The sequence below is a fragment of the Patiria miniata genome, unplaced genomic scaffold, assembly GCF_015706575.1.
Source record: "Patiria miniata isolate m_02_andy unplaced genomic scaffold, ASM1570657v1 HiC_scaffold_30, whole genome shotgun sequence".
Taxonomy (NCBI): domain Eukaryota; kingdom Metazoa; phylum Echinodermata; class Asteroidea; order Valvatida; family Asterinidae; genus Patiria; species Patiria miniata.
Window position 1 is genome coordinate 6,757,586 of NW_024037070.1, and position 22,318 is coordinate 6,779,903.

Consider the following 22,318-nt stretch of genomic DNA (forward strand, 5'->3'; position numbering starts at 1 on the left):
CTAGCAGTAGCATGCAGCTAGCTAGCTGACGGAGAAATGAAAATCTCTGCGAGTGTGAACTGAATTTGTCGTTTCTTCATCCAGGGTATACTATGATGAACATAAGTTTTGGTCACAAACACAGTTGAGATTTGGTTCGATATGGCTTTGGCCACAAATGGGCGTGGAGATGCGAAGAAACAGGTTGAGAAATGGAGTGAAAGAGATCGCCAGAAAACACGACATCGAGGTGAGACCAGCGTGCATATCATATCTGGCATGTCTGACGAGACATTTGTCGGTGGGCCGGGGATGGGCGTGAGTTGGTTGTGTGTGCGGTGAGGGGGGGGGGGGGGACAATACACGTAGGCCGGCGATTGTGTAGTTACTGGCCCCATTCCTATAAGAGAAGAACAATACACCGTTTAATTTCATGTCTTTTGTGACATGACTTTTCCTGTGGACAAGAACAACGCATGCGCCATGACGGCCAAAGTAAAAAAATCGTAACTTAAAAAACTAGGCCTAGGCCTACATAGGTTACAAAAATAAAATCTACCCATCATAAGCCCTGATATCTTCGGGTTATACCGCTTAAAACTCAATGAAATCTAACAACCAGTTTTGAAGATATCGCAAAAAAATGCAATGCAATGTCTGAGGTGCTCCATTCACAGTGCGTATAGCCTACCTCTGCAAATCCACGGACAACCAGGCCATCGCACTTCGGCCAGATTTGTCGGACTTTTCTCGGCTCAGATTCTTTTTTCATGTTTCAGTGCAATGGGTTAAAAACCTAAGTACTGCGTTATATTATTTTGCATGGCATCAACTAGCCCCAGTCTATGGCCTGCAGTGGAGTACAGACTTGAGCATATACAGAGTCTTCTCCAGAGTCCAGTGTGGGCGCGCCTAGACTATAGGGCTAGGCATCAATGGGAAAATTGGTAAGAAAAATGGTGTTCAAAAGTGCCCCCCCCCCCCAAAAAAAAAGGAATCAACAGAAGAAAAGGTTAGAAAAGTAATTTTGGAATGATGGAATTGTTCTGAGGATTAAAATGAAAGAGGGGCCCCTAACTTCACAATCACCTAACAAACACCAAATCTTCTTCCAGAAGTAAAGTTTAGGCAGTGGATATTAATAGTGAACCAGTCTTCAAATTGTTTTTAGCTCTTTGATCGGAACGGCACTGATCATGCGCAGTCAGTGTTTTTCTGGACTTAAACATTTTACTGTGATGAATCTTCGTCTGGTTCCATGCTTTCATTTTGACTTCGTATTCACAAATTTCGGACTTTATTTCCATTAAACAATCCTCCATTAAAAAATCCTCCAGAGCAATGAATCAGAAAAAGAAAAATGGCATAATCTGCCATTAAATGTAGGATTCAATTTAAAACAAAAGAAGACAACTGTTACTTTTTTGGAGACAAGAAAAATAAAGTTTTAACAATTATGTGTGGATTTTTAACTTGAGTGGCGTTCTTAATTGCGTGTCAGGAACGCAATCCACTAGGCTATGGGGCCGGTCGACATCAGCTGGCAATTTAATGTCTTATAATTTGTAGGCCTAGTGCATCAGGGCGCTATACAATTTGCCAGCTTTTAGAACGGGAAAAATGTTAAACCGATCCGCAACAGGTTTTTTTTTTCATCTTATCAGTGCCCGGCCAGGATTCAACGCCAGTGATTGACTACACCAATTTGGACTTGCTCAACAATCATGAGGGTCTGAAGGGAAGGTAATATTCTTGTGCTGAGAGAAAGGCAGCAACGTTCTTAAGTCTGATCTTATAGTATCACAAATCACCTGAGACATGGGGTGGATTGCAATAACCGGTCTTAAAGCTGTCTATGCGCATTAGACAGTCTAAAAGCTCTGGCTGTCAGTCAGTCTGTAAGTAAGACCATTGCTATAACACAGTTTAAGTAGTAAGACAGTCTTAAAATAATTAGCCTGGGTTGGGCTGGCTTAAAACGGTCTATAGTTGGGATTTTTGGAATTCACTGGTGTGTTGAATTATTCTTTTCCAAAATATTTTTTCACAGTTGATGAGTGTTTGATGATTAAATCTTAAAAATGCAGAACACTGCTTGGAGGGAAAATTCTCTGGGATAGAAGGGATCTTCTGGAAAAATGTAATGACACTGAGTTGTACTGCAAATACAATTTTCTCAACATAAAATTTCGGAATTGACATTTGATTTTGCGTGATATGAATTACACAAACCTAAAAAAATTAAATGTGCAGTCTCTCCAGTATTCGCCCGTAACCATGGAATGTTTGTTTGTGAATCATTACTCTAAGCGGGCTTAGTAAAGACCAGCTTATTGCAATGGGCTAAGTTTGGTGTCTTAACCAAGACCGTCTAAGAACAATAGCCGGCTAAAATTGGACTGGTTTAGCCAGCCGACTAAGACTGCGTTATTGCAATCCGCCCCAGTTTTAAACCTTGGAGTTGTAATATTACCCAACTACCGCAGACCATGGGTCCAAACTAAAGCTAGGACTGCTCAAACTTATATGCTCCAGTTTTTTAATAGGCTGAACCAACTACTGTAGTCGTCCCAGAATCAGCATAGTTTTCACAGCAGAATTCATCAAAAATGTGTGGGGTTTTTCCCCGACACAATTTTTTCAGAAATAGTTTAACAACGGGAAATTAATATTCACTCAAAAATTACAACTTATGTTGGGGGGGGGGGGGTTAGGATAATCTCTATTCTAATATAAATGTAAACCACGGATTGAATTTGTGAAATTGAAGGACAAAGCATGAGAGCACAGAAGATGGTCATCGTTTCTTCATCGACAACTACCAACGTTTGTTTGCCAATAACAAGCCACTCCCAGGCATCCCATTGGGCAGACGGGATCAGCCAATGAAAAGCATATCCAACGCATCCACCGGTATGTATGATTGCAGACAAATTTAAGGGCCCACCTTTTCAAGATATTTCCCGTGCTATTTTCAAGTTTTACCTCGAATAGAACAGATTTCTTTTTTTCAATTGCTCTTTTTTAAAATAATAGTTATTCACTTTTGCATGAGACATTGAACAAAAAAGTCTATCGATGTTCAGTTTAATACTGAATTACTTCTTCACAAAATTTGAATAATGGCTGCAAGACAATACTTCAGTTCTTTCAGGGGGATTATTTTTGCACGGAATGAAGGTCCTTGTTCAGCGGTTTGCAGACACTCAAAATCGGAGTAAAGTAGGTACAAACATGTACAAACATACAAATTTAAAAGTTGTTAAGAGAAAACATCCATTTCTTGAAGAACACGGAGTATGCATCTTTAAAACAGCAATCAAACGAACCAAAAAAAAATGCACCATAAAAAAGAGGACAAAACAAAACTGTACGTTGAGAGTTCCGAAATTTAGAAAAGATAAAACATACTACAAAATAAGATTGGTGTTTGCCAACTTTAACTGTGGCTGTTTCATGCGTGCAGGTTCAGCTACCAGTCTTTCCTGTGGTAAAGAACACCTTGATGGCATTGAGGTACCGCAGACTTGGAGTCATCATATAGCGGACCACATGGCCAAGCTGCACAAGGAGAGGAAGATAGTGGATCCAGTTATCATTGCTTCCAATCGCATCAAGGATCTCAGGAACATCCTCAAGAAACTGTAAGTTGGCAGGAGCAAAAATGTAGAAAGCAGTGGAACCAATGAATTTTGGTGTTGTAATCGAGTCTGTCATAAGTCCACCTGTGAAATTATTCTTACCATTGCACTCATAAACATTCATTATTTGCATACTACCACACTGTGGAGTACTGTGGCTTGTGGAATACTGTGGCCTCGTGGTTAAGGGCACTGATTCGTGGTCTGCGGGTAAAGCTGCAGGTTGTGGGTTCGAGTCCTGGCGGGGTCATGGTGTGTGTGCCCTTGGGCAAGGCACTTTGTCACTCATTGCTTCTCTCCACCCAGGAGTAAATGGGTACCTGTGAGGGCAGAGATGGTTATTGTGATTGAATTAGCTTCCTTGCGTCTAACAGGCTGCATCGAGCTGTATACTCCCCATGGAGCTGAGATGGTATTTGGAATGTTTCATGTGCCCAATGAGCAGGGGCAATAATGATGTAGCGCCTTGAGCACCAGTCCTGTTGGATACGTGCGCTTTATAAATATCCACTATTATTATTATAATAAAAATGTCTGCGTTGTTTGAACGCAGTAGGCGGATCTGTAAGGCCTAGCTTACTGCACATGGGCAACCCTCCTCTCTCTATTAAAAGGCATGCCCTTAGTTGGACTTTCAGGAACAAGCTGTACCTGAGCTACGACCGTCGGGAACATATCAGTCGCCAATTTTGTTGCGACCTCAGTGTAACTGTGATGATATTAAGACAATCGGCATCGGTTGGCGCTAAAAAAAATTCAACAGTCGCAAGAGTAGACAAATTTCAACTGCTGTGCCACAACAGAACGTGTTCCTAACAGGCGGAAATCAGTCGCAGTCGACCTGTGTGAAGTTACGACGGCGTGCTCACATCTGGATCGTCTTATTTCATTGTGTATAGCCACTCAGTGTGCGGCAAAAACGGCCGAATGAACAGACGTGGCCGTGGAAGATCGTTTTATCGTTATCAACACCTGCACCGTCATTTTGAAGATGTTAACTGATTATGTGTTATGCCGAGGAATCATTGTTGTGTCGTGGGTGACGTGAGCGTTGTTGCGATTACTTTGGGTCGAGATGCTGCCTGCCCAATGAGAATCACATGATTTCTTAGTTTTTGTGACCTGAGCATTACTTTTTGGCCGGATGCCGATGGTTCTGTGAAATCGGCTGCTGTACCGTTATCCAAAGGTCGCAGGTTTCAATTCCGCTCCCGTCAATTTCTTTATTCAACATTATAATTGTAATGAATATATAGTGTATGTACCTTGTCCCAGTTTGTCTTTGTGGTGGATTTGATTAAATGATAAATTTTGTGTAATTATCCCCATCGCTCTTTTTTAATCGTAAGACCCTACGAGAGAACGGCTGAGGATAATGACATCGTCTTCACCCACCTGAAGGAGTTCCCACTCCTAGCCGACCAGTTGTCCAGCAAGGAGCTGAAGGAACTCTGCACTGTGGCTCAGCTGGACGTCTGGAAAGATGAGGATTACACGGGTAGGTGATTGCTAGGGTGGCATGGGTGGCTTAATGACAAAATGAATGATTGATTGATTGAATGAATGATTAATGACAAAAATAATAATATTATTCATGACATTTGTTTCCAGTATTTGGTAACGGCGGTTTCTACATCATCCTGCGGGGTTCAGTCATACCACAGACAGAGCCCTGGATCAGGACCAGAGACAACCCCGGCCGGTTCCGCAGCCCAACACCCATCCTGACCACAACGATCCACACCGATAAGAAACTCAAAGAGGTCAGCATTAAGACTTAAGAGTGGTTCATATACAGCATGAAGAAAATGAAAGCAAATACAAATTTGTGAGGCAATCTGGCAAAATGAGACAGAACTGGGCAAACAAAATCGTTTGGAAATTTATAATTTTTGACTTGTTTTGACTTTTTGACCCAAAGGTATTTATGAATGGGAATCAATATGTGCTTGGCCAGTATTAAACAAGTACTTTTAAAACGGGCTTGGGGCCTTGTTGCTGATAATATCCCTCGCTATGGCTCCGGCCATTATCAGCATCCAGGCCCCAAGCCGTTCTTAAAAGGACTTGTTTAAAGCCAGCCAAGCATATATTTATTCCCCTATTAATAGGCCTGAAGTGAAAAGGAAAGTGCATCAAGATTTTCCTTTGTTTCCTTGCAGCTGACTGTCGGCGATTGCTTCGGGACTTTGGAGAGACTTGAAGGAAAAGATCCCAACAGCAAGTGAGTTCATATTACACTACCCCACTGTACTACCAACAGATGCTAAAAAAAAAATAACTATCAAATAACAAAAGGAGAGTTTCCTTTGACTCAGTCAAAAAAAAAAAAATTGATAGTTTAAAATGTAACAAGAGATCATTTCCCTGTTCTAATATTTATCTGTCAGCACCACACTTACTCATTTCTAGTTCTAAGCTTAATTTTACTTATTTATTTATTTAATCATTTATAATAAGGCATGCACTTTTCCCAAGGATTCTGCTGATTGTCAATTTTAACTTTCCATGTGTGCGTTAAACTGTAGAAGGTCTCGTGTGGCTTGGAAGTTTGCTTTTAGTGACTTCAAGTTGTTGTCATACTTAGCCTTGATCAACGCGTTCGATGATAGAGTCTGATAATCAGTAGTTGGCAGCAAACAAATTTACAGTAGCCGCTATGCCCTCACTTGTACTGTATGAAGTGTAAACAGTGACTTTGCGCGGCTAAGCTACAATATTATGCAAATCAGTTGGTTCTGAACGAACGTCTTGGAACAACAGCCTATCTTTTTCGGGCAGTTTTCGTTATTTTTTTTCGCTCCAAACTTGTTGGAGAATGTAGCCACACTAGCCGTATACAAACAAAGATATTGGGACATTTGTATTGAAAAAAAATGACCATCAATCATCGGATAATGCTAAACGTTGTCTTGAAAGTTTTTTGCCACTGTGACATTGATGCAAAGTAGTATTGAATTGAAGAAGAAGTTGCATGCAATGTCAAAAATGTGTGTTCAAAATTGCTTTCATAGGAAATGCTGGTTTGATTTGTCCATGATTAATCGATATTAGTTATTTACTTAGAATAACAAGTCCTTAGAAGTCTCATATGTCCATTCCAAGTCCATCACAAGTCAACTCACAAGCTATTCACATGAACTGTGTTAATTGTAGAACTCCGTTTTCATGCGACTGTTTCTTGTGACTTTTGGATTGACTTCTGGTTTACTTTCTCTTGTATAGGGTATTGACAGTTCTCACGAAGACTGTTCCCTGTGAGTTCCTGAAGATTTCTAGTAACGATTACAAGAGAATAACAGAGGTGAGTTGAAGGCAATTCCTAGGAGGAAAATAATCTTTTTGTTTTATAATGTTTATTACGGAACACGTACAATTAAAATTTACTAGTGATATCAGTGTCAAAGAAAAGCAGAATATTGACCGTAATCTCGGCGGATGCAGGCACTTATTTTCAAAACACAGCTGTATGTGCAAGAAGTTTTTGTAATATATATAATATATCATGAATTTATTATAATGAAAGAAATTAGGATAACCGGATTATGAAATCTTCGATTTTTCCTACCACTAGTGCTGTATTATTGTACAAATTAGTTCAAGAATGACAAAGGAGCACAATTAGACAACATTTGGAAAAAAATGCGGACTATTTCAATTTTTCTTTCGAGTCAGATGAACGCTTCGGAAATTGGCCGGTTTTGCCATAGGGCATACGTGGCCATATTTATTACATGTTAAGATGCCGTTTTTTGACAGGCTTGCTGTTTTTTGTTGTTTGCACGTATTCTAGCAAATCCGAGAGCGGCACATATCCGAGAAGATTGACCTGATCCAGGCGTGTAAGCCCTACCAGCTCTGGCCCAGACAGTCCCTACACAAACTCGCTGAACTCATCAAATGGACCAAGTTTCCTGAAAACACAGGTAATGGCCCTCCCCATGTTCGAAGCAGCGTACGGGCCTGCTTCTAGACCAATGAAGACACGATATGACAATACCTGAGCTTGAGCAGTTTCAAAGACTTTTCAATATTCATGATGCTTTGTACAGCACAGTCAGAATAGATCTTGTCAAGGACCAAAGCATGTGACTGTATTCAGTAAGAATCCTGTTCAAGTCTTTAATCGGAGGCCAAGTTCGGGCAAGGACCATTAATCGACTAGTGGTTGATTTGTGACGTACCTTACGCCTGCGCACTGATAGCAACGTGCGAACGTCTCTAGTCAAACGCTGGTCAAAATGTCATCGCAAAACTTCTGGATCCTGGCTCTCTGCTAGCGTTATAAATGCGCGCGGCTATTGGTTACCAGCGAAGCAACCAACCCCAGTAGGCTGGTTCCAAATAGTCGACTAGCGTAGTCAACCATCGTCGACTAGACAGAGTTCAGGCAAACGTTAGTTAACCATTGGTCAACTAAAGTCCTTGCGCAAACTTGGCCTATATCGATCACTTCTTAAGGCCTCAAAGAGTTATAAAAAGTGAAGCCGTGGTTTGACAATTGTTGTCTGTTGTGACATTGTGCATGGGTTTTGCACAATGCTATGGATTACATGATGCAGGGTTCCCTGGAAATCAGGGAAGAACCTTGAAAATGAGCTTCCATTTTTCCAGTCCGGGAAAACTCAAGGGAATTTGAAGAAAAAAATCAAAAACTAGGAAAAACTCAGGGACTTCGGACAAAACGGCTCAGAATGGAAAGGTTTTTGGCCAATTTGGCGTATGTGCGTCTTGTGCCATATAGTCCAAGTTGTGTCCATCGCCTGCATGGCTATGGTGGCTTTTTAGTGTTTATGCAGTGTGAATATGTGATGCGATCGAGCTATATGAGTCGTTTGTTGACCCCGCTCAAATTTTTTTTATTACAGATTTGAAAAGAGCACAATCTCAGCATTACTTCTGTGAAAACCGCATGCTGATACCATCTTTAGTTTAACAATTATGGAAATCGGAACACCAAGAGATGTGATGAAGTGATGTGATGAAGTGGCCCGATTTTGGCCTGTATCTCCAAATGAAAATTTCCGACAAACGACTCATGTAGCTTGATCGCATAACATATGTAGATGCTTTGCTGCAATCACTTCTTGACTTAATGCCAGCAACTGTGTTTTAAAGTGAGAATATTTGAGACATTTCTCAGGGAAATATCAGGAACAACTCAGGGAATTTTGTTTGTCATAAAATGCTGTGGAACCCAATGACAGCAGACAACAATTGTACACTTGTTATCCTAATTGCAGTCTTGGTGAGTGAGGGCTACCTGTGTCCGTTCATCGGTTTCCTCAAGTCGGGGGATTGCCATGTTCTCAGACAAGTGGAGGTGATTCATACTCTACCAAACGGCAATCAGGTATGTTGATGATATGAATCTGTATAATCACTACAATCATGTAAGTGAATCTCTTTTGTTTACGTGTTGCGGTAGAGTTTTTAGGATTAAGGTCTGTAAGATCATTTGCTCTTTGTGTAATTTTGTTTTCATTTGAAGCAACATTGAACTGCTCAATATCTTAAGTAGGGTGCATAGCAAGTAATCTGTTGAAATGTTAGCTCACTGGATATACGTTTTTTTTTAGAAAACAGAGAAAACGTATGTGCAATTTTGTGACGCATATTAAAAATTTCTAATAGTTGGCTTGTAATAATGGTGACTCCGTGAACGGGTGCGCGCAAGCGTTGACATGATGCACATGTGCACGCAGTTGCTATTATTCGTTGGTTCTGTGCGTGACATCATGTACCGGTAGCTGCAATCGGCTGAATGAGAACGTGTCACAGACCCTGCTTTCGGTGCAATTCAAAACATGACTCTGCAACTTTTGAATTGAAATTGAGATCCTAGAATATTGTTTTCTCACACAGCATTCACTGAGCTAAAACTTCACCAGGTTATTTGTTAAGAACCCTTCTTATTTTGAGCACTTTTGTTGCTTTAAAATGAAAAAAAAATACACAAATGACAAATGATCTACTCTACCTTTAAATTGGTACATTTCGGTACTTTTCTTGGTATAATTGGAAATTATACTACGTGGCTTTGCAATAAAAAACCCATCACAAAGTCCTTGGAAAGGCAACTCAGGGTCAGGGCTACACAAAGAAGAGGAAAAGAAAAAGGAAGCTCAGAAGGAAACCAAACAAACATAATTTTTCTGAAGTAGAAAGATAAAAATTTTTGTTGAGGAAACAGGACACGGGTAAGGAATTCCAAAGTGAGGCAGAGTGTGGCAGAAACTGGACGAATACCTCAAACCAATTTATAAACAAATTATAGATCCATGTATGGCAATTATATTCTATTGGCAATTAAGTACATTCAGGAACTTTTGACATTGTTTTCGTCTAGTTCCAAATTCTAACTTGAAAGGACAATGCTTCCGAGTTAATTGTAACACAGCAGCTGGTGAAAACGGATGAGCAAATGTAAACGGAGTTTCTTTTTCTTGAGCCATATCTTGAAGGAATCTGAATGATTTTTCTCCATGTTACAGGAGAAGCGTCAGAAGCAAGTAGTCATGGGAAAGCTCCAGGAGGCGGAGAGTTTCGGCGAGATCAGCGTTCTGGATGGGCAAGCAATCACCTGCTCCATCGTCACTGCATCGGACATCAAGCTGGGCATCATCACCCCAGAGAGATTGACGGGTATGCCTAGGTCAAAGGTTATCTGCAGACGTAGGTCAAGGGTTATTTGCAAGTCAAAGGTTATCTGCAGGTCAAATGATTTGCTGTAGGTTAAAGCTTATCTGTAGGTCAGAGGTTGTCTCCAGGTCAAAGGTTGTCTCCAGGTCAAAGGTTAATGTCTTCAGATCAAAGGATATCTCTAGGTCAACGGTTTTCTGTGGGTCAAAGATTATCTGCAGGTCAAAGGATTTTTCGTTTTGTAATACCAATATTCTGCGTCAATATTCTTTCAAACAGAACTGGATGAGACAACCAAAGTGCTGCTGAGACAATCCAATGAGAGACTGTATGGAAACCTCACACAGGTCAGTACAGACTGGATCTTTGCAAGGGCTATTGCCTCCGCACATAGCCAGTAGAGGGTGCTTTGAGACTACTTCTTTTGACATAATGCGTGCGCGTACATGTTCATGTGTGTATGGTGCAAAGTTACTATTTGTGACGGGCTCCACAAAAAAGGGTAGTAAGTCGCGCTGAGCATTATTGTGTAATGGCCCGCTCAACATTGAGAGGGTAAACATTTCGTCAAAATGTGATTTTCATTTTTTGGTCATGAATGATTTTTTTAATACCTACAGTTCTAGGTTTCATTCACAGAAATGTTGATTTTGATGAACAAAGTGGGAAAAACAACCATTTTGTGTGCATCATTCTGTTGTTCTACAGCATAGCCAGCTATTCAAAGCCTGTTTTCTCAGTTGTGCAATTTGAACTCCAAGGAAGTAATGAATATGCAAATACATCATATCTCCAGAACGGGAGGGGCTATGGAATTCTATTATATACCAAATGAAAGCTTACGTTGTGGGCTTTCCAACCATGTATATAACTCGAGTTTACTTTTTTGCGACATAATACCCTTTTTTGTGGGGCCGGTCTTATTTGTTCCTTGTGCCCCATGATCATTTAACTTCAAAGATGATTATATTTTCTTAGGAACGCAGTTTGTGCAACTTTATACTCCTCTTAAATGTATGAAAACTACTTGACATTCCGTTTTGTTAACGAATCACAAGAGAAAGGAAAATATTTAAAATCTTGGCAAATTTTGGTGCTGCAGAAATAGCTGAAACATTGAGGTTTCTGCCTGAAATGACATCACACTTTTGCTCATGAGTATGGAAATTTGCATTAGCCTAAAACCCCTAAAAGGCTTCAAATAGCCTTGAAAATGGCAAAACGAAAATTGAAAAATTAGGTTAAATGGGACACAAAGGTGCATTTTGAAGGATTGCATTAAAATTACATTGCAATGTAATTTTAAAATTGGGAATTGCATTTAAGGAAGAGTATAATTTACATGCAGGCCGTGTGCTTTGATATTTTCTTTACCACGTTTAGACTTGTTTATTGAACACTTGCATAGTGGGCTAGTAGCTGGCTAATAGTCTACATAAAGTACATAGCCTTAGTCAATGCTTATTGTTTTCTGAGACGCGTTAAAAATAATAAATTTTTAGTTAACTTAATTTGATAAGGCACCGATCAATGTTCCTGCATCTTAAAATTCTGTAATTTTGACGTATTTTTGGTTTGGTGGACAGAGTACATTGATTTACAGAAATTGTTATTTTTTGGTTGGTGATTGTTTGCTAGGACGACATCCATGAGGAATACATTGACCAGGAGATGAAGCGTGAATGGAACCAGTTTAAGCATGGCGTGGTGGTTGACGTCATCAACACCAAGGGAATCAGGCCGGGCTACGGCAAGTGGGCCAGCAAATGAATCGGCCGTATCGTCGAGCTGGGTGTTGCCTGTTAAGAGCCATCAGATGCAGACTCTGCCATCCTGTGTACCTAGAAAGCAATCATTGAAGGTGGTTTAAAGGGAATATAGAACATTTGCTTTTGCTGTTATTTTCAGAAATGGACGGATTTGGGGGAAATATTGTTACACTGACTTGTTTGAAGTTTTGGGTTCATAGATGCTGGAAAAATCAAGAAAAACAATCATGCTCTTGTAGTCTGACTCCCTGACCCCACGTAAGATGAAATGGAGCAATTTATAGACGCCGGGGAATGGTAAGGTCAGGGAATCAGTCTAGCTGGCTAGTACCCGTTTATGGGTGTGTAATCGATTGCAAAGCAAATGCGGACTAACTGAATAATTATGATAAATGGGAGGAGTTGAGAAGAGCCACTTTTCTTGAAAATGTTAGCACACCAGGTGCCATGATTTTACAGGAATAGACTGTCATTCACTAGAGTCCAGTAAGGTATTTTGTAATAATTTGGTAGTTTTGTTTTTTGATGTTTGCAAATGTTGCATATTCCCTTTAAGAAAATGATTAAGTTTACGTTTATTACATGCGACAGAATCCAATCAAAGATTGTAATGGAGCTTTTGTATATTTCTTCCATTTATGTTTGAATCATGTAATTTAATTCTTAAGTACAGTCCTTTTTACTATGTAAAAATGTACATATTTTTTTTTAAAAGTATTTTGTATCAATATTTTCTAAACTGGTAATATAAATAATGGAATAAATGTGCTTGGCCAGTTTTAAATAAGTACGTTTAAACCCAGCTAGGGGCCTGGACACGCATAATCAGCGTCCCAGGCCCCTGGCTGGTTTTAAACGTACTTGTTTGATACCAGCCGAGCAAATATTTATTCCCATTCATAAATACCTCTCGGTCAAAAAGTCCAAACAAGTCAAAAACTCACAAATTTCCAACTATTTTCGTTTAACAATTTTACCTTGTTTTGTGCAACACCCCTCTGGCCATGTCTATGGTTTGTGCCTCATGCGCGTAGTGCTAATCTCCTTATATGGAAATTGGTGCAGGCGGAGCGTACTGCGTGATGTGGCGCAGAATGCAGCAGTGTTTTACCGGCGATTTAAAACCACCCACTAAGGAACTGGTAACCTGTCTCAGGCATTTATGAATACAGATTAATGATATCCAATGCTGTACATACGTAGCTCAATCAGTGAAAACCATGACAGAATAAAAAAGACATGACAGTTTTATCTTTGAATTTCGATGCTATCAAATCAATTGCTTTTATTAACTAAACTTATGAAAGATCTTGAATAACTGTAGTCCTGTTATTATTCATTCATGCACGGTCACAAATTCTCCAATTTTCTTATAATTTTTCACACACCCCAGGGAGTTAGGATTAAAGGCATATATGAACTTTTGCAATTGCCGGAAATGTACCTACCGATTTGAGGAGAAAATCCTTGCTCAAAGCAAAGATAGGACTGGTACCAAATACCCTGTGAAATTATTCTGCCTACGAGACCCAAAAAATAGTGCATATGTTTTCTCTGTTTTCTCAAAATGTTTAGCATCCACTGAGCTGAAAGTTCAACAAGTTGGACTTCTTTAACTAGATTTTAAGCAGTTTTGTTGCTTCAAAAAAAACAATGCACAAAAAGCAAATGGCCCTATGTACATTAAAGTTGTAGTAATTTGTTGTAACTTTTCAACAAAATGAGGCATCTTGTTATATACATGTAGCTCCTAGCAGTACCAATTCACATTATCTTCAAGCAAACTGATTTCTCGATCCTGATTGGTCGATCCATGGCAACAACAGTGTGACATTATACCGTATCGCACAGCACCTAGAAGGTTCGTGTAAAGAGTGCTAGTTCCAACTTTAATGTGCGTCAAGTTTGCTTGAAGATAAATTCGTTATCGCACTTGCGCCTGTGGAACACGGAAAATGTAGTGCGTCTGTGTCCCACTTACAGCCTCGTGGTATGAGGGACACTGTGTCCCACAGACGCACTACATTATTCCGTGTTCCCCTCGCGCTCGTGGGATAACTAATATGCGAAGTTCACTAATTTTCCTCTGTATTGACTAACAAGCCCCCAGATAGCAATTTCATGTCATCAAAGTCAATTTGAGCAGTGAGAAAATACAAGCATTTTCCTTGAAAACACTTAGAATTTTTCAGTCCAATCTCATAGGGTTTGTACACAGGGTGTTGAGCGAACTTCGTATATGGAAATCTTTCCTAAGACAGCACCTTGTCCGCCAATGGACAGCACGAAAACATGTTAAGAATAACTTTATCGCGGCAAAAGCACGTCAGCTTCTTCAACAGCATTTCATTTATCCCTCTCCAAACGGTACAACGCAAAACGAAATGGAGACCACACCTATGGCTCAACCTAGACTACAGCTCTTGCCCAGAGTTTTGGATGCGGCGTGGCCAAAAATGTCTCATGATATCAGTCCGTCTTCCACTCGGCAGCAGAGTCCGACACCAGACTCTGCTTGAGCTCAGTCAGGGCCCAGGTCTTGTTGTCTATAGCTGCCTGGAGCTGTTCGTACTCGCGGACCAGCTGATCGAAGCCCATGCCGATGCTCTGATAGGCCTGCAGGGCCTGGCTCAGCCTGGATACGTCCTTGTCTCGCTCCTCGATGGCTCGGTTCAGGTGATGTCTGTGGACACAAAGAGGACCGATTCAAAAAACGATACTGACAAGTGGTAGCTTTGTAACAGAAGCAATTGTGCAATGCTTTTAGTGTCTCCTAAAACATTGTTTATACGACACACAAAAATTATCATTCCTTTTGGAACAACGTGGATGAGCGCAAAGCCAAAAAATGTCATCAGTGTAATTGTTATTGTTATTTTGTAAAAGAATCTACTTACTTGATTTGCTTTAGGGCAGTAACCACCTCTGGCGTGTATGTATCACAGAGTAGTCTGGCTTCAAACACTCTGAAATATTCAAATAGAATACCCGAACACATTTTTCTTTGAAGCATATGTGTGCAAATATAAAACCACTAGACTTATTATTGTTGATTTATAATGTAACTTACTCCTGTGCACTAGTAGCATCATGCAAACATCTCTTAGTCAAACGATGGTCAAAATATTTTCACAAATTTTCGCGGTTCTGGGTCCCAGGCCTACTGTGTATTATGATGTGTGCTGCTGTTTGTAACAGCGATGCAACTGAACTGTGCCCTGTGGTCCAGTTCCACACAGTCGACTAGAGTAGTCCAACAAGGGCCAAGTTCGGGCAAGGACCATTAGTCGACTAGTGGTTGATTTGTGACGTACCTTACGCCTGCGCACTAATAGCAACGTGCGAACGTCTCTAGTCGAACGCTGGTCAAAATGTCATCGCAAAACTTCTGGATCCTGGCTCTCTGCTAGCGTTATGAATGCGCGCGGCTATTGGTTACCAGCGAAGCAACCAACCCCAGTAGGCTGGTTCCAAATAGTCGACTAGCGTAGTCAACCACCGTCGACTAGACAGAGTTCGGGCAAACGTTAGTTAACCATTGGTCAACTATAGTCCTTGCGCGAACTTGGCCAATGCTGCGTTCGAGTGAAGTCATCAAGACTAACATTTGGCCAACAGATATGAAAAAAAAGGGTGGGGGGGGGGGGGGTTCTCACCTACGAGTTGGTTGCTAACTTTAACACAGGGCTTGGCATTTTTGGGAATTTTTTTTTTCCAAAGCTCCTTACCTGAGTTTGAGGCACATGGCATGGCACCGGGCGCTCAGCCAGTTACTGGTGATAGTGTCGCTGTCGGCCTGCAGACGCAGACGATGTTTGGTGATTAACTGCTCAAGCACTCCCAGCGAATCCATCAGGGCCTGGAGCAAATTTATAGCAACTGAAATACCTCATTCAGAACTTGGCAAAAAGGGAATAAACAATATTTGCTTTTGCTGTGATATTCAGAAATGGATGGATTTGGGGGTTAGTATTTTATAGCAAATGTTTTTACACTGAAAACAAAAGTTTTGTGTTCATAGATGCTGAAAAAAAACCCCAAGAAAACAAATGCTGTTCTTGTAGTCTGGTTCCCTGACCCTACTTCAGACGAAATGGAGCAATTTATAGACGTGGAATTGTCGGGTCAGGGACCAGACTAGCTGGCTTGCAGCCATTCATGGCTATGTAACTAATTGCAGCAAAGTGTGTATAAACTAAATTTGGTAAATTGGGGGCAGTATTCGAAAAAAAAAAGTCATTTTTTTTCCAACGATCGTCGGCTGACCATCATTGGAAATTGATACAAAATTCTACTTTTCTTGAAAACAACAGCACACCTGGTGCCATAATTTCACAGGATGCTTGAGACTACTATTCATTTACAGTCAAGTGAAGGTATTCCATAATAATTTGGTAGTTTTGTTTTTTGATGTTTGCAAATGTTGTATATTACCTTTAAAGGTAAGGTACATGTATAACATTTACATTTATCGTAAACTTATGAAATGGATTTGGGGCTAGTAAGTTTAAAGCAGATATCGTTTCAATGACCTTTTCAATGTTTTGCGTCCATTGGTGCCGGAAGAAAAGAAAAAGAAAAAAAAAAAAAAGGCTGTTTTTCTCAGCCGTCCAAGTGCAGCTTGCTGAATTTGTCTTGCATAAAGCCCATAGGTCACAGGGCTCACCTGGTAATACTGCCAGAACTGCTTGTCCCTGTGGGCGCGGTCAAGCTTGAGTTTTCTCTCCTCCTCCTCCAGTTGACTGGACTGGCTAAGCAGCAGGTCCGGTAGTCTGGTAGCCTTTGCAAATGCCATCTGATCAGTCTCTGTTAAAGGTGGGGCAGATCATTTGTCATTTGTGCATTTTTTTTTTTCGTTTGAAGCAACAAAAGTGCTCAAAATCTAAAGACGGGTGCTTAACAACTAACCTGATGAAGGTTTAGCTCAGTGAATGCTGTATATTCCAAGAAAATATTTTTGGATCATAAGTTCAATTCAAAAGTTGTCGAGTCATGTATTGAATTGCGCCGGAAATAAGTGTCCAGGACACGTTCTCATTCAGCCGATTGCAGCTACACGATGTCACGCACTGAACCCGATGGGAGCACATTTTTGATCGAAAGGACGTCACAGTTTTTAAAGTCGACTCCGATTGGCTGGCGCTGGGTCACATGTTAGGACGTTCGACTGTGGCTCTACACTTACGAATTTCTGAACCTCGGACTAGACAGATCACTGATACTGAGCAGAAAATTTACCACTGTCTGGCTGGGACTGGTGGAAGCTGACCAGTTCTTCACATTTCTTCCTGAGTCGGTCCTCAATCTGCGGGATCAGCTGCTGCTGGAGGGACTGTAGCCTCTGGAATGATCACACAGACAAAATTGCCACTCAGATTGTGTGGATAAGCCATTAAAACGTATGACTGAGTGATTTTCCCCAAACCGTGGCTTTTCTCCAGCTTCTGCAACCGAAACACCTCCCATTTTCCTTTTCTGGACGTCTGCAACCCTCGGAAAAGAAGGTTCTGTTGTGGGCACAAACAGATCTGCTTTGCAAGCAGACTGACTACTGGTCCATACATTATCAATAACTGATTGTGGGGGGGGGGGGGGGAACCAGCCTACCCAGCAAAAAATTACTTATTGTCTGGCAGCCAATTATTCAAAATTAAGGAAATCATTCAATAACTAGACATGGAACAATTTTTTGATCTGAATGTCTCATTCAAAATGAATTGTTTTGTTAGAAAAATAGCAATTTAGAACAGGAATATATTTTTCGGGATGAAATTTGCACAAAAAAAATAGCATAGGGAATGCATTTTTAATTGACCTCTTAGAATTCTGCCCCATTCTCTACTATGCACACATACATTCTGTGCCAAGTTGTCCTTTCAGTCAAAATCAATCAGGTGACTGTTTTTAACAGTCAAGAGCTCCCAGCCTACATAAAGCAGGATTGACTGGCTGTGACTGTTTATTTTGATACACTGAGCTATGCATTGACTGTAGGTGATTGTTGAGCCAGCTGTGCCTACCACTTGCTTGCTTTTGTCTGTCGACTGAATTTGGCTAGTCACAATGCTTGCTTGAAATATGATCTGACTGTTGGTGACTAGCCTGTGTAAAAGGCACGGCAGGGAAAGAGGATTGATATTTTTTTTACTGTCAGTGACTGTTCAGATAGCAGGAGGGTTTAAAGGGAATATACATCATTTGCTTTTGCTGTAATTTTTAGAAATGGATGGAATTGGGGGGTTGGAAATATATAGCAAATATAGTTACACTGACTTTTTTGAGGTTTTGGGTTCGAAAATGCTATAAAAACCAAGAAAAACAATCATTTTCCTGTAGTCTGGTTCCCTGACTCCATATAAGAAGAAACAGAGCAGTTTACATATATCGGGGAATTGTAAGGTCAGGGAACCAGTCTAGCTGGCTTGTATTCGTTCATAGGTGTGTAATCGATTGCAAACAAGTGCGATGGTCAATTGGGGCCAGTATTTGAAAAAAAAGCCAGTTTTTTTCTAAAGCTGATCGGCCGATCAGCGTTGGAAATTGATACAAAAATACCACTTTTCTTGAAAATGACAGTATACCAGGTGCCATGATTTTACAGGATGCTTTACACTGTCATTCACTAACAGTCCAGAAAGGTATTTCAAAAGGATTTGGTAGTTTTATTTTTTGATGTTTGCAAATGTTGTATTTTCCCTTTAATGAATACGTATGAGGTGTAGTATTAGAAACTATCACCGTTACCTTGTGGTGTGGGTTTGCTCTCTGCAGCTGCTCTGTAGTCAGCCCTAGCAGTGTGCAGGGTTGGGCCTCATCGGAGGCGGTAGGGTTAGGATGTAGGTAGTCAGCTGCCTCTGCTGTGTACAGACAATGCTTGATGGCTTCATGTAACTATGGGAGGGGGAAGGGAACAAACTCAGCGAGTGTCTTCACAATGTGGTGTTTATCATTAAAGTTGTGCAAACACAGTCGAAACTGACCAGCCCAAACCATCTTCATTGTTAGGCCCCCCAAAAATACCCCTATTTTTTACAGCCTGACCCTAAAATTTTATCGGCAAGTTAAAAAAAAAAGAGTAAAACATTCTGTTTTTACAATTAACGCTTCTCAACAACCTTGTTTACGTCAAAACTAACATCCGTATTTGATCATTTGGTTACTAAAATCTACCATCACAGGTATGTCCTGGGTGGAGAGAGGCAATTGTAGTAAAGTGTCTCGCCCAAGAACACAAGCACCATGTTCCCCGTCAGGGTTCGAACCCATGTACCACTGCATGTGAGTCGAACACCGTAACCATTGGACCACATGTACCGCCCCCACATTCCTTATGCACTGTGCCATCTCAGCTCCCTGGGGAGTACACAGCGTGATGCAGACATCCTTTTCAGGCGCATATGGCTCATTAAAATCTCTAAAAAAACAATTAATCATCTTGGACGAATGGAATTTTCAATTGTAGTAATAAAGTCTGTCACAAGCCAATGTGGTTCATCTTGTGTTTATATCTCCGGTTTCCTTGGCATGAACGACTTGGGCTATCGCAGGTTACTCCCCAGCTAATGCTAGTACCAATTTATACTCCTGGGATGAGAAGAGAAGAGAGTTGGGGTGAAGTGGCTTGCCCAAGGACACAACTTATGGCGAGTGGCATGTTCAGAACCCCTGACCATCTGATCGTGAGTCACAAACCCTAATCACTAGGCCACATTCCCCAAACAAAAATCGCCATCCGTCAATGTGTATTTTGGGTCTTAAACCATTACGTCACTGGACTCAGTCTTGCGACCTAGTGGGTATATTCAAGCTCTGTAGGCAGGGGGCCTTGCATGTACCTGTGCTGCTGAGGAGCTGGGAGCTACATCGTGGCCGGCAATCTCCTGATCCATGATAAATTCCTGGAGCTCATGGTGCAAGATGTGGAACTGCAGATAGAATTGTTTCTCTCTCTTCAATGATTCCTCAGCCTATAGAGAGGTAAAGGCAAGAATTTGGTAAAAAAAAATTGAATTACTAGTAATTGAAACATGGTAAATTATTATATCAGGCTTCCAGGGGTAAAAATATATCAGTGTATTGCATGCTTTCGTAAAAGTACCCAGATGACTGCAATATTATGTCAGTAAAAGTACCCGGATGAGGACAGTATTATTTTTGATATTGGCATTTTAACAAATTTCGCTGGTTCGTACACAATCAAGTGCCTAGAAACTCACAATTGTCAACCAGACAACAGGACATAGTGTGCGGTACCATCGCATGCAGACGTAGCAGGGTATATGCGCACTGTTGTCAACAACCACAATGCCAGCTTTCGAGCGGCGCCAAATTTGATTTGTTAAGTGAAGAATATTCAACGAAATTTGAGAAATAAAGACAGTGTCCTGAAATGTATCTCTTGCGGATCAAGTCAGTCTGATACAAATAATAATATTGAATGTTTTTTTCAGAGGATACAAGAAAATGTTACACTCTCTATAAGGATATTGCACTCATCTTCGACTCGTGCAATATTATCGTGCAATATATTCTTATAGCCCCCTCAAGGCCATCCAATGAAGGAACCACCGATCTCTTTATGAAACGCCAGCCTCTTTACGAATAACTCAAAAACACTGGAATCTTGTAAGAATAATTATCAGGGTAATTTGAAGTCACTAGGTAGTTTGATACTCGGTATGAAAGCGAACGCAACTGTGAATTCACAAATGTTAAACACTTTTGCGGCAAATTCCGTGGGGAAATTCTGTACGCCCAATTCACTTCGGGTTTGCATTCGCCTGAAGTATGAACCAGAATTTTACCTGACTGAGGTCCTTTTGGACTGAGCAGCTGGTTCCGTTCTCGGTGATGTGTTGGGACAGGGCATTCAGGAGCTTCACTAACTCTGGATATTGTTCACTGTCCCTCGATGTCAGGTGCACCGGCAGACTCATATTGACTGCAAAACAAATGGATTTACCCATCTGATTGAAAACATCTTGCTGGCACTTGCCAATGACAGTGTGCATCATATCTGTCACAATATTGAATAAATCCATTTATGAGCCTTTGTAAAAAAAAAATCCTTTTTCAGATGTCTAATTTTTTGTGAAATTTTATGTTGAAATTTTGATACGCAAACGTGTGCAATTGAATCTGGAAATTTCACGAAAAATGGACATCTGAAAAAAGGCAGCACTTTCTGATTAGCCTATAAAGAGGGTGAGTATGCTTCCAAAGCAAAAAGAACCCTACAAAGTAAGCCTAAATGTGAAAATCAAAATTTGGCAAAGTGCGACACGTTTTTGTACATGTGGATGTGTGGCCTATGTTTACGGAGGCAGTCCAGTAAATAGGCCACAATTATGGGACTGCACACACATTTGCATGTGCAGCTAGCATCATCGACAACAACACCTAAGTAGGCCTATGTCAGCCTTTGCACAAGAGGTAGTTATGTAATTTTCTATTGTGTGGTCTCTGGTCAGATGTTCACTGTTGGAAGAATGTTTAAAACAAAAGTTGTTTACCCTGCACTGCGCGGTTCTGCAAGTTTCTTGCGGGCGCCGCCATTTTGAAATGACCCGCCAATTAGTATGGATCATCCCTGAAATAAAATGCATTTCTAACGGAATGTAGTCTGGGTACTAGATGTACTCGTCCTTTAGGTGAGTATACCGCCCTCTATAGTTCTGATAAGATTACGCGCGTAATCATATCAACATCATTGGCATGCGTGGTGGTAGGTAAACGTGTCTAACAACAACAGAAGGTATTTAAATCGCATCACAGTTACACTACAGCCTACAGGTACGGTTATAGTTTCGTTGATCTAGCATTAACATTTTAGGGTGGGATTTATTTAAAATTGGGTAAGGAAATAGCTAGAGTTACCCAGCCCAAAATTTTTATCAAATGTGTGTCATCTAGCATAGGCTGCTGGAGGAAGTTGCTCACTAAAACCAGGTCCAAATTTTTTTTTTTGAAAATGTGCAATTTTGTCCCAGATACACACTAATTTCAACTGGAATTCACCCAAACCTTGCCTGGAATAACCACTTCACAGGTCTTTGAAGTAAAAAAAGATCCACGATGAAGATTCAGCCTACAATTGCAGTGAAAAAAAACAAAGGCATAACCGACAACCGTGCGGTCATGATGATGCCCGCAGTTTGTTTGTGCACATTTCGATTACCATGCACACTCAGCGAACCACCAGTCACACTTGCCAACTGCATGCACGGCGCGGCATGGCGCTGAAGCGCGCACCTAGTATTAAGGGTATACTACATTTACAAACATCAA

General features: G+C 40.8%; 2 protein-coding genes across 4 annotated transcripts; one reads left to right on the plus strand and one right to left on the minus strand.

Annotated features, from left to right (window-relative positions):
• The first annotated feature begins 6 nt into the window (after nucleotides 1-6).
• LOC119739284 (cyclic nucleotide-binding domain-containing protein 1-like) lies at nucleotides 7-12,739 on the plus strand. Its single transcript, XM_038214161.1, has 14 exons — nucleotides 7-229; nucleotides 1,644-1,722; nucleotides 2,750-2,892; nucleotides 3,446-3,623; nucleotides 4,970-5,118; nucleotides 5,232-5,383; nucleotides 5,783-5,844; nucleotides 6,846-6,924; nucleotides 7,414-7,546; nucleotides 8,864-8,973; nucleotides 10,115-10,265; nucleotides 10,542-10,609; nucleotides 11,901-12,037; nucleotides 12,607-12,739. The coding sequence occupies exons 1-13, from the start codon at nucleotides 142-144 to the stop codon at nucleotides 12,030-12,032; spliced, it is 1,524 nt and encodes a 507-aa protein (XP_038070089.1). The 5' UTR covers nucleotides 7-141; the 3' UTR covers nucleotides 12,033-12,037; nucleotides 12,607-12,739.
• A 1,621-nt stretch (nucleotides 12,740-14,360) lies between these two features.
• LOC119739285 (HAUS augmin-like complex subunit 4) lies at nucleotides 14,361-21,644 on the minus strand. Of its 3 annotated transcripts, none has more exons than XM_038214162.1 (9): nucleotides 21,544-21,644; nucleotides 20,836-20,972; nucleotides 19,867-19,998; nucleotides 18,776-18,922; nucleotides 17,270-17,372; nucleotides 16,698-16,837; nucleotides 15,760-15,890; nucleotides 14,929-14,997; nucleotides 14,361-14,714 (listed from the first exon to the last, which is right to left on the minus strand). In XM_038214162.1, the coding sequence occupies exons 1-9, from the start codon at nucleotides 21,584-21,586 to the stop codon at nucleotides 14,501-14,503; spliced, it is 1,116 nt and encodes a 371-aa protein (XP_038070090.1). In that variant the 5' UTR covers nucleotides 21,587-21,644; the 3' UTR covers nucleotides 14,361-14,500. The 3 variants fall into 3 exon arrangements, with proteins under 3 accessions (XP_038070090.1, XP_038070092.1, XP_038070091.1); XM_038214164.1 differs by lacking the exon at nucleotides 21,544-21,644 and adding an exon at nucleotides 21,325-21,343; XM_038214163.1 differs by lacking the exon at nucleotides 21,544-21,644 and adding an exon at nucleotides 21,315-21,338.
• Between the last annotated feature and the right edge of the window lie 674 nt (nucleotides 21,645-22,318).

Coding starts and splice junctions, on each gene's coding strand:
- LOC119739284 (XM_038214161.1), top strand. CDS start 142: ATGGCTTTGGCCACAAATGGGCGTGGAGATGCGAAGAAACAGGTTGAG. Junction 5,845..6,845: donor GGAAAAGATCCCAACAGCAA/GTGAGTTCATAT, acceptor TCTCTTGTATAG/GGTATTGACAGTTCTCACGA. Junction 10,266..10,541: donor CACCCCAGAGAGATTGACGG/GTATGCCTAGGT, acceptor TCTTTCAAACAG/AACTGGATGAGACAACCAAA.
- LOC119739285 (XM_038214162.1), bottom strand. CDS start 21,586: ATGGCGGCGCCCGCAAGAAACTTGCAGAACCGCGCAGTGCAGG. Junction 16,838..17,269: donor CCAGTCCCAGCCAGACAGTG/GTAAATTTTCTG, acceptor CACCTTTAACAG/AGACTGATCAGATGGCATTT. Junction 14,998..15,759: donor GCCATGTGCCTCAAACTCAG/GTAAGGAGCTTT, acceptor TGAATATTTCAG/AGTGTTTGAAGCCAGACTAC.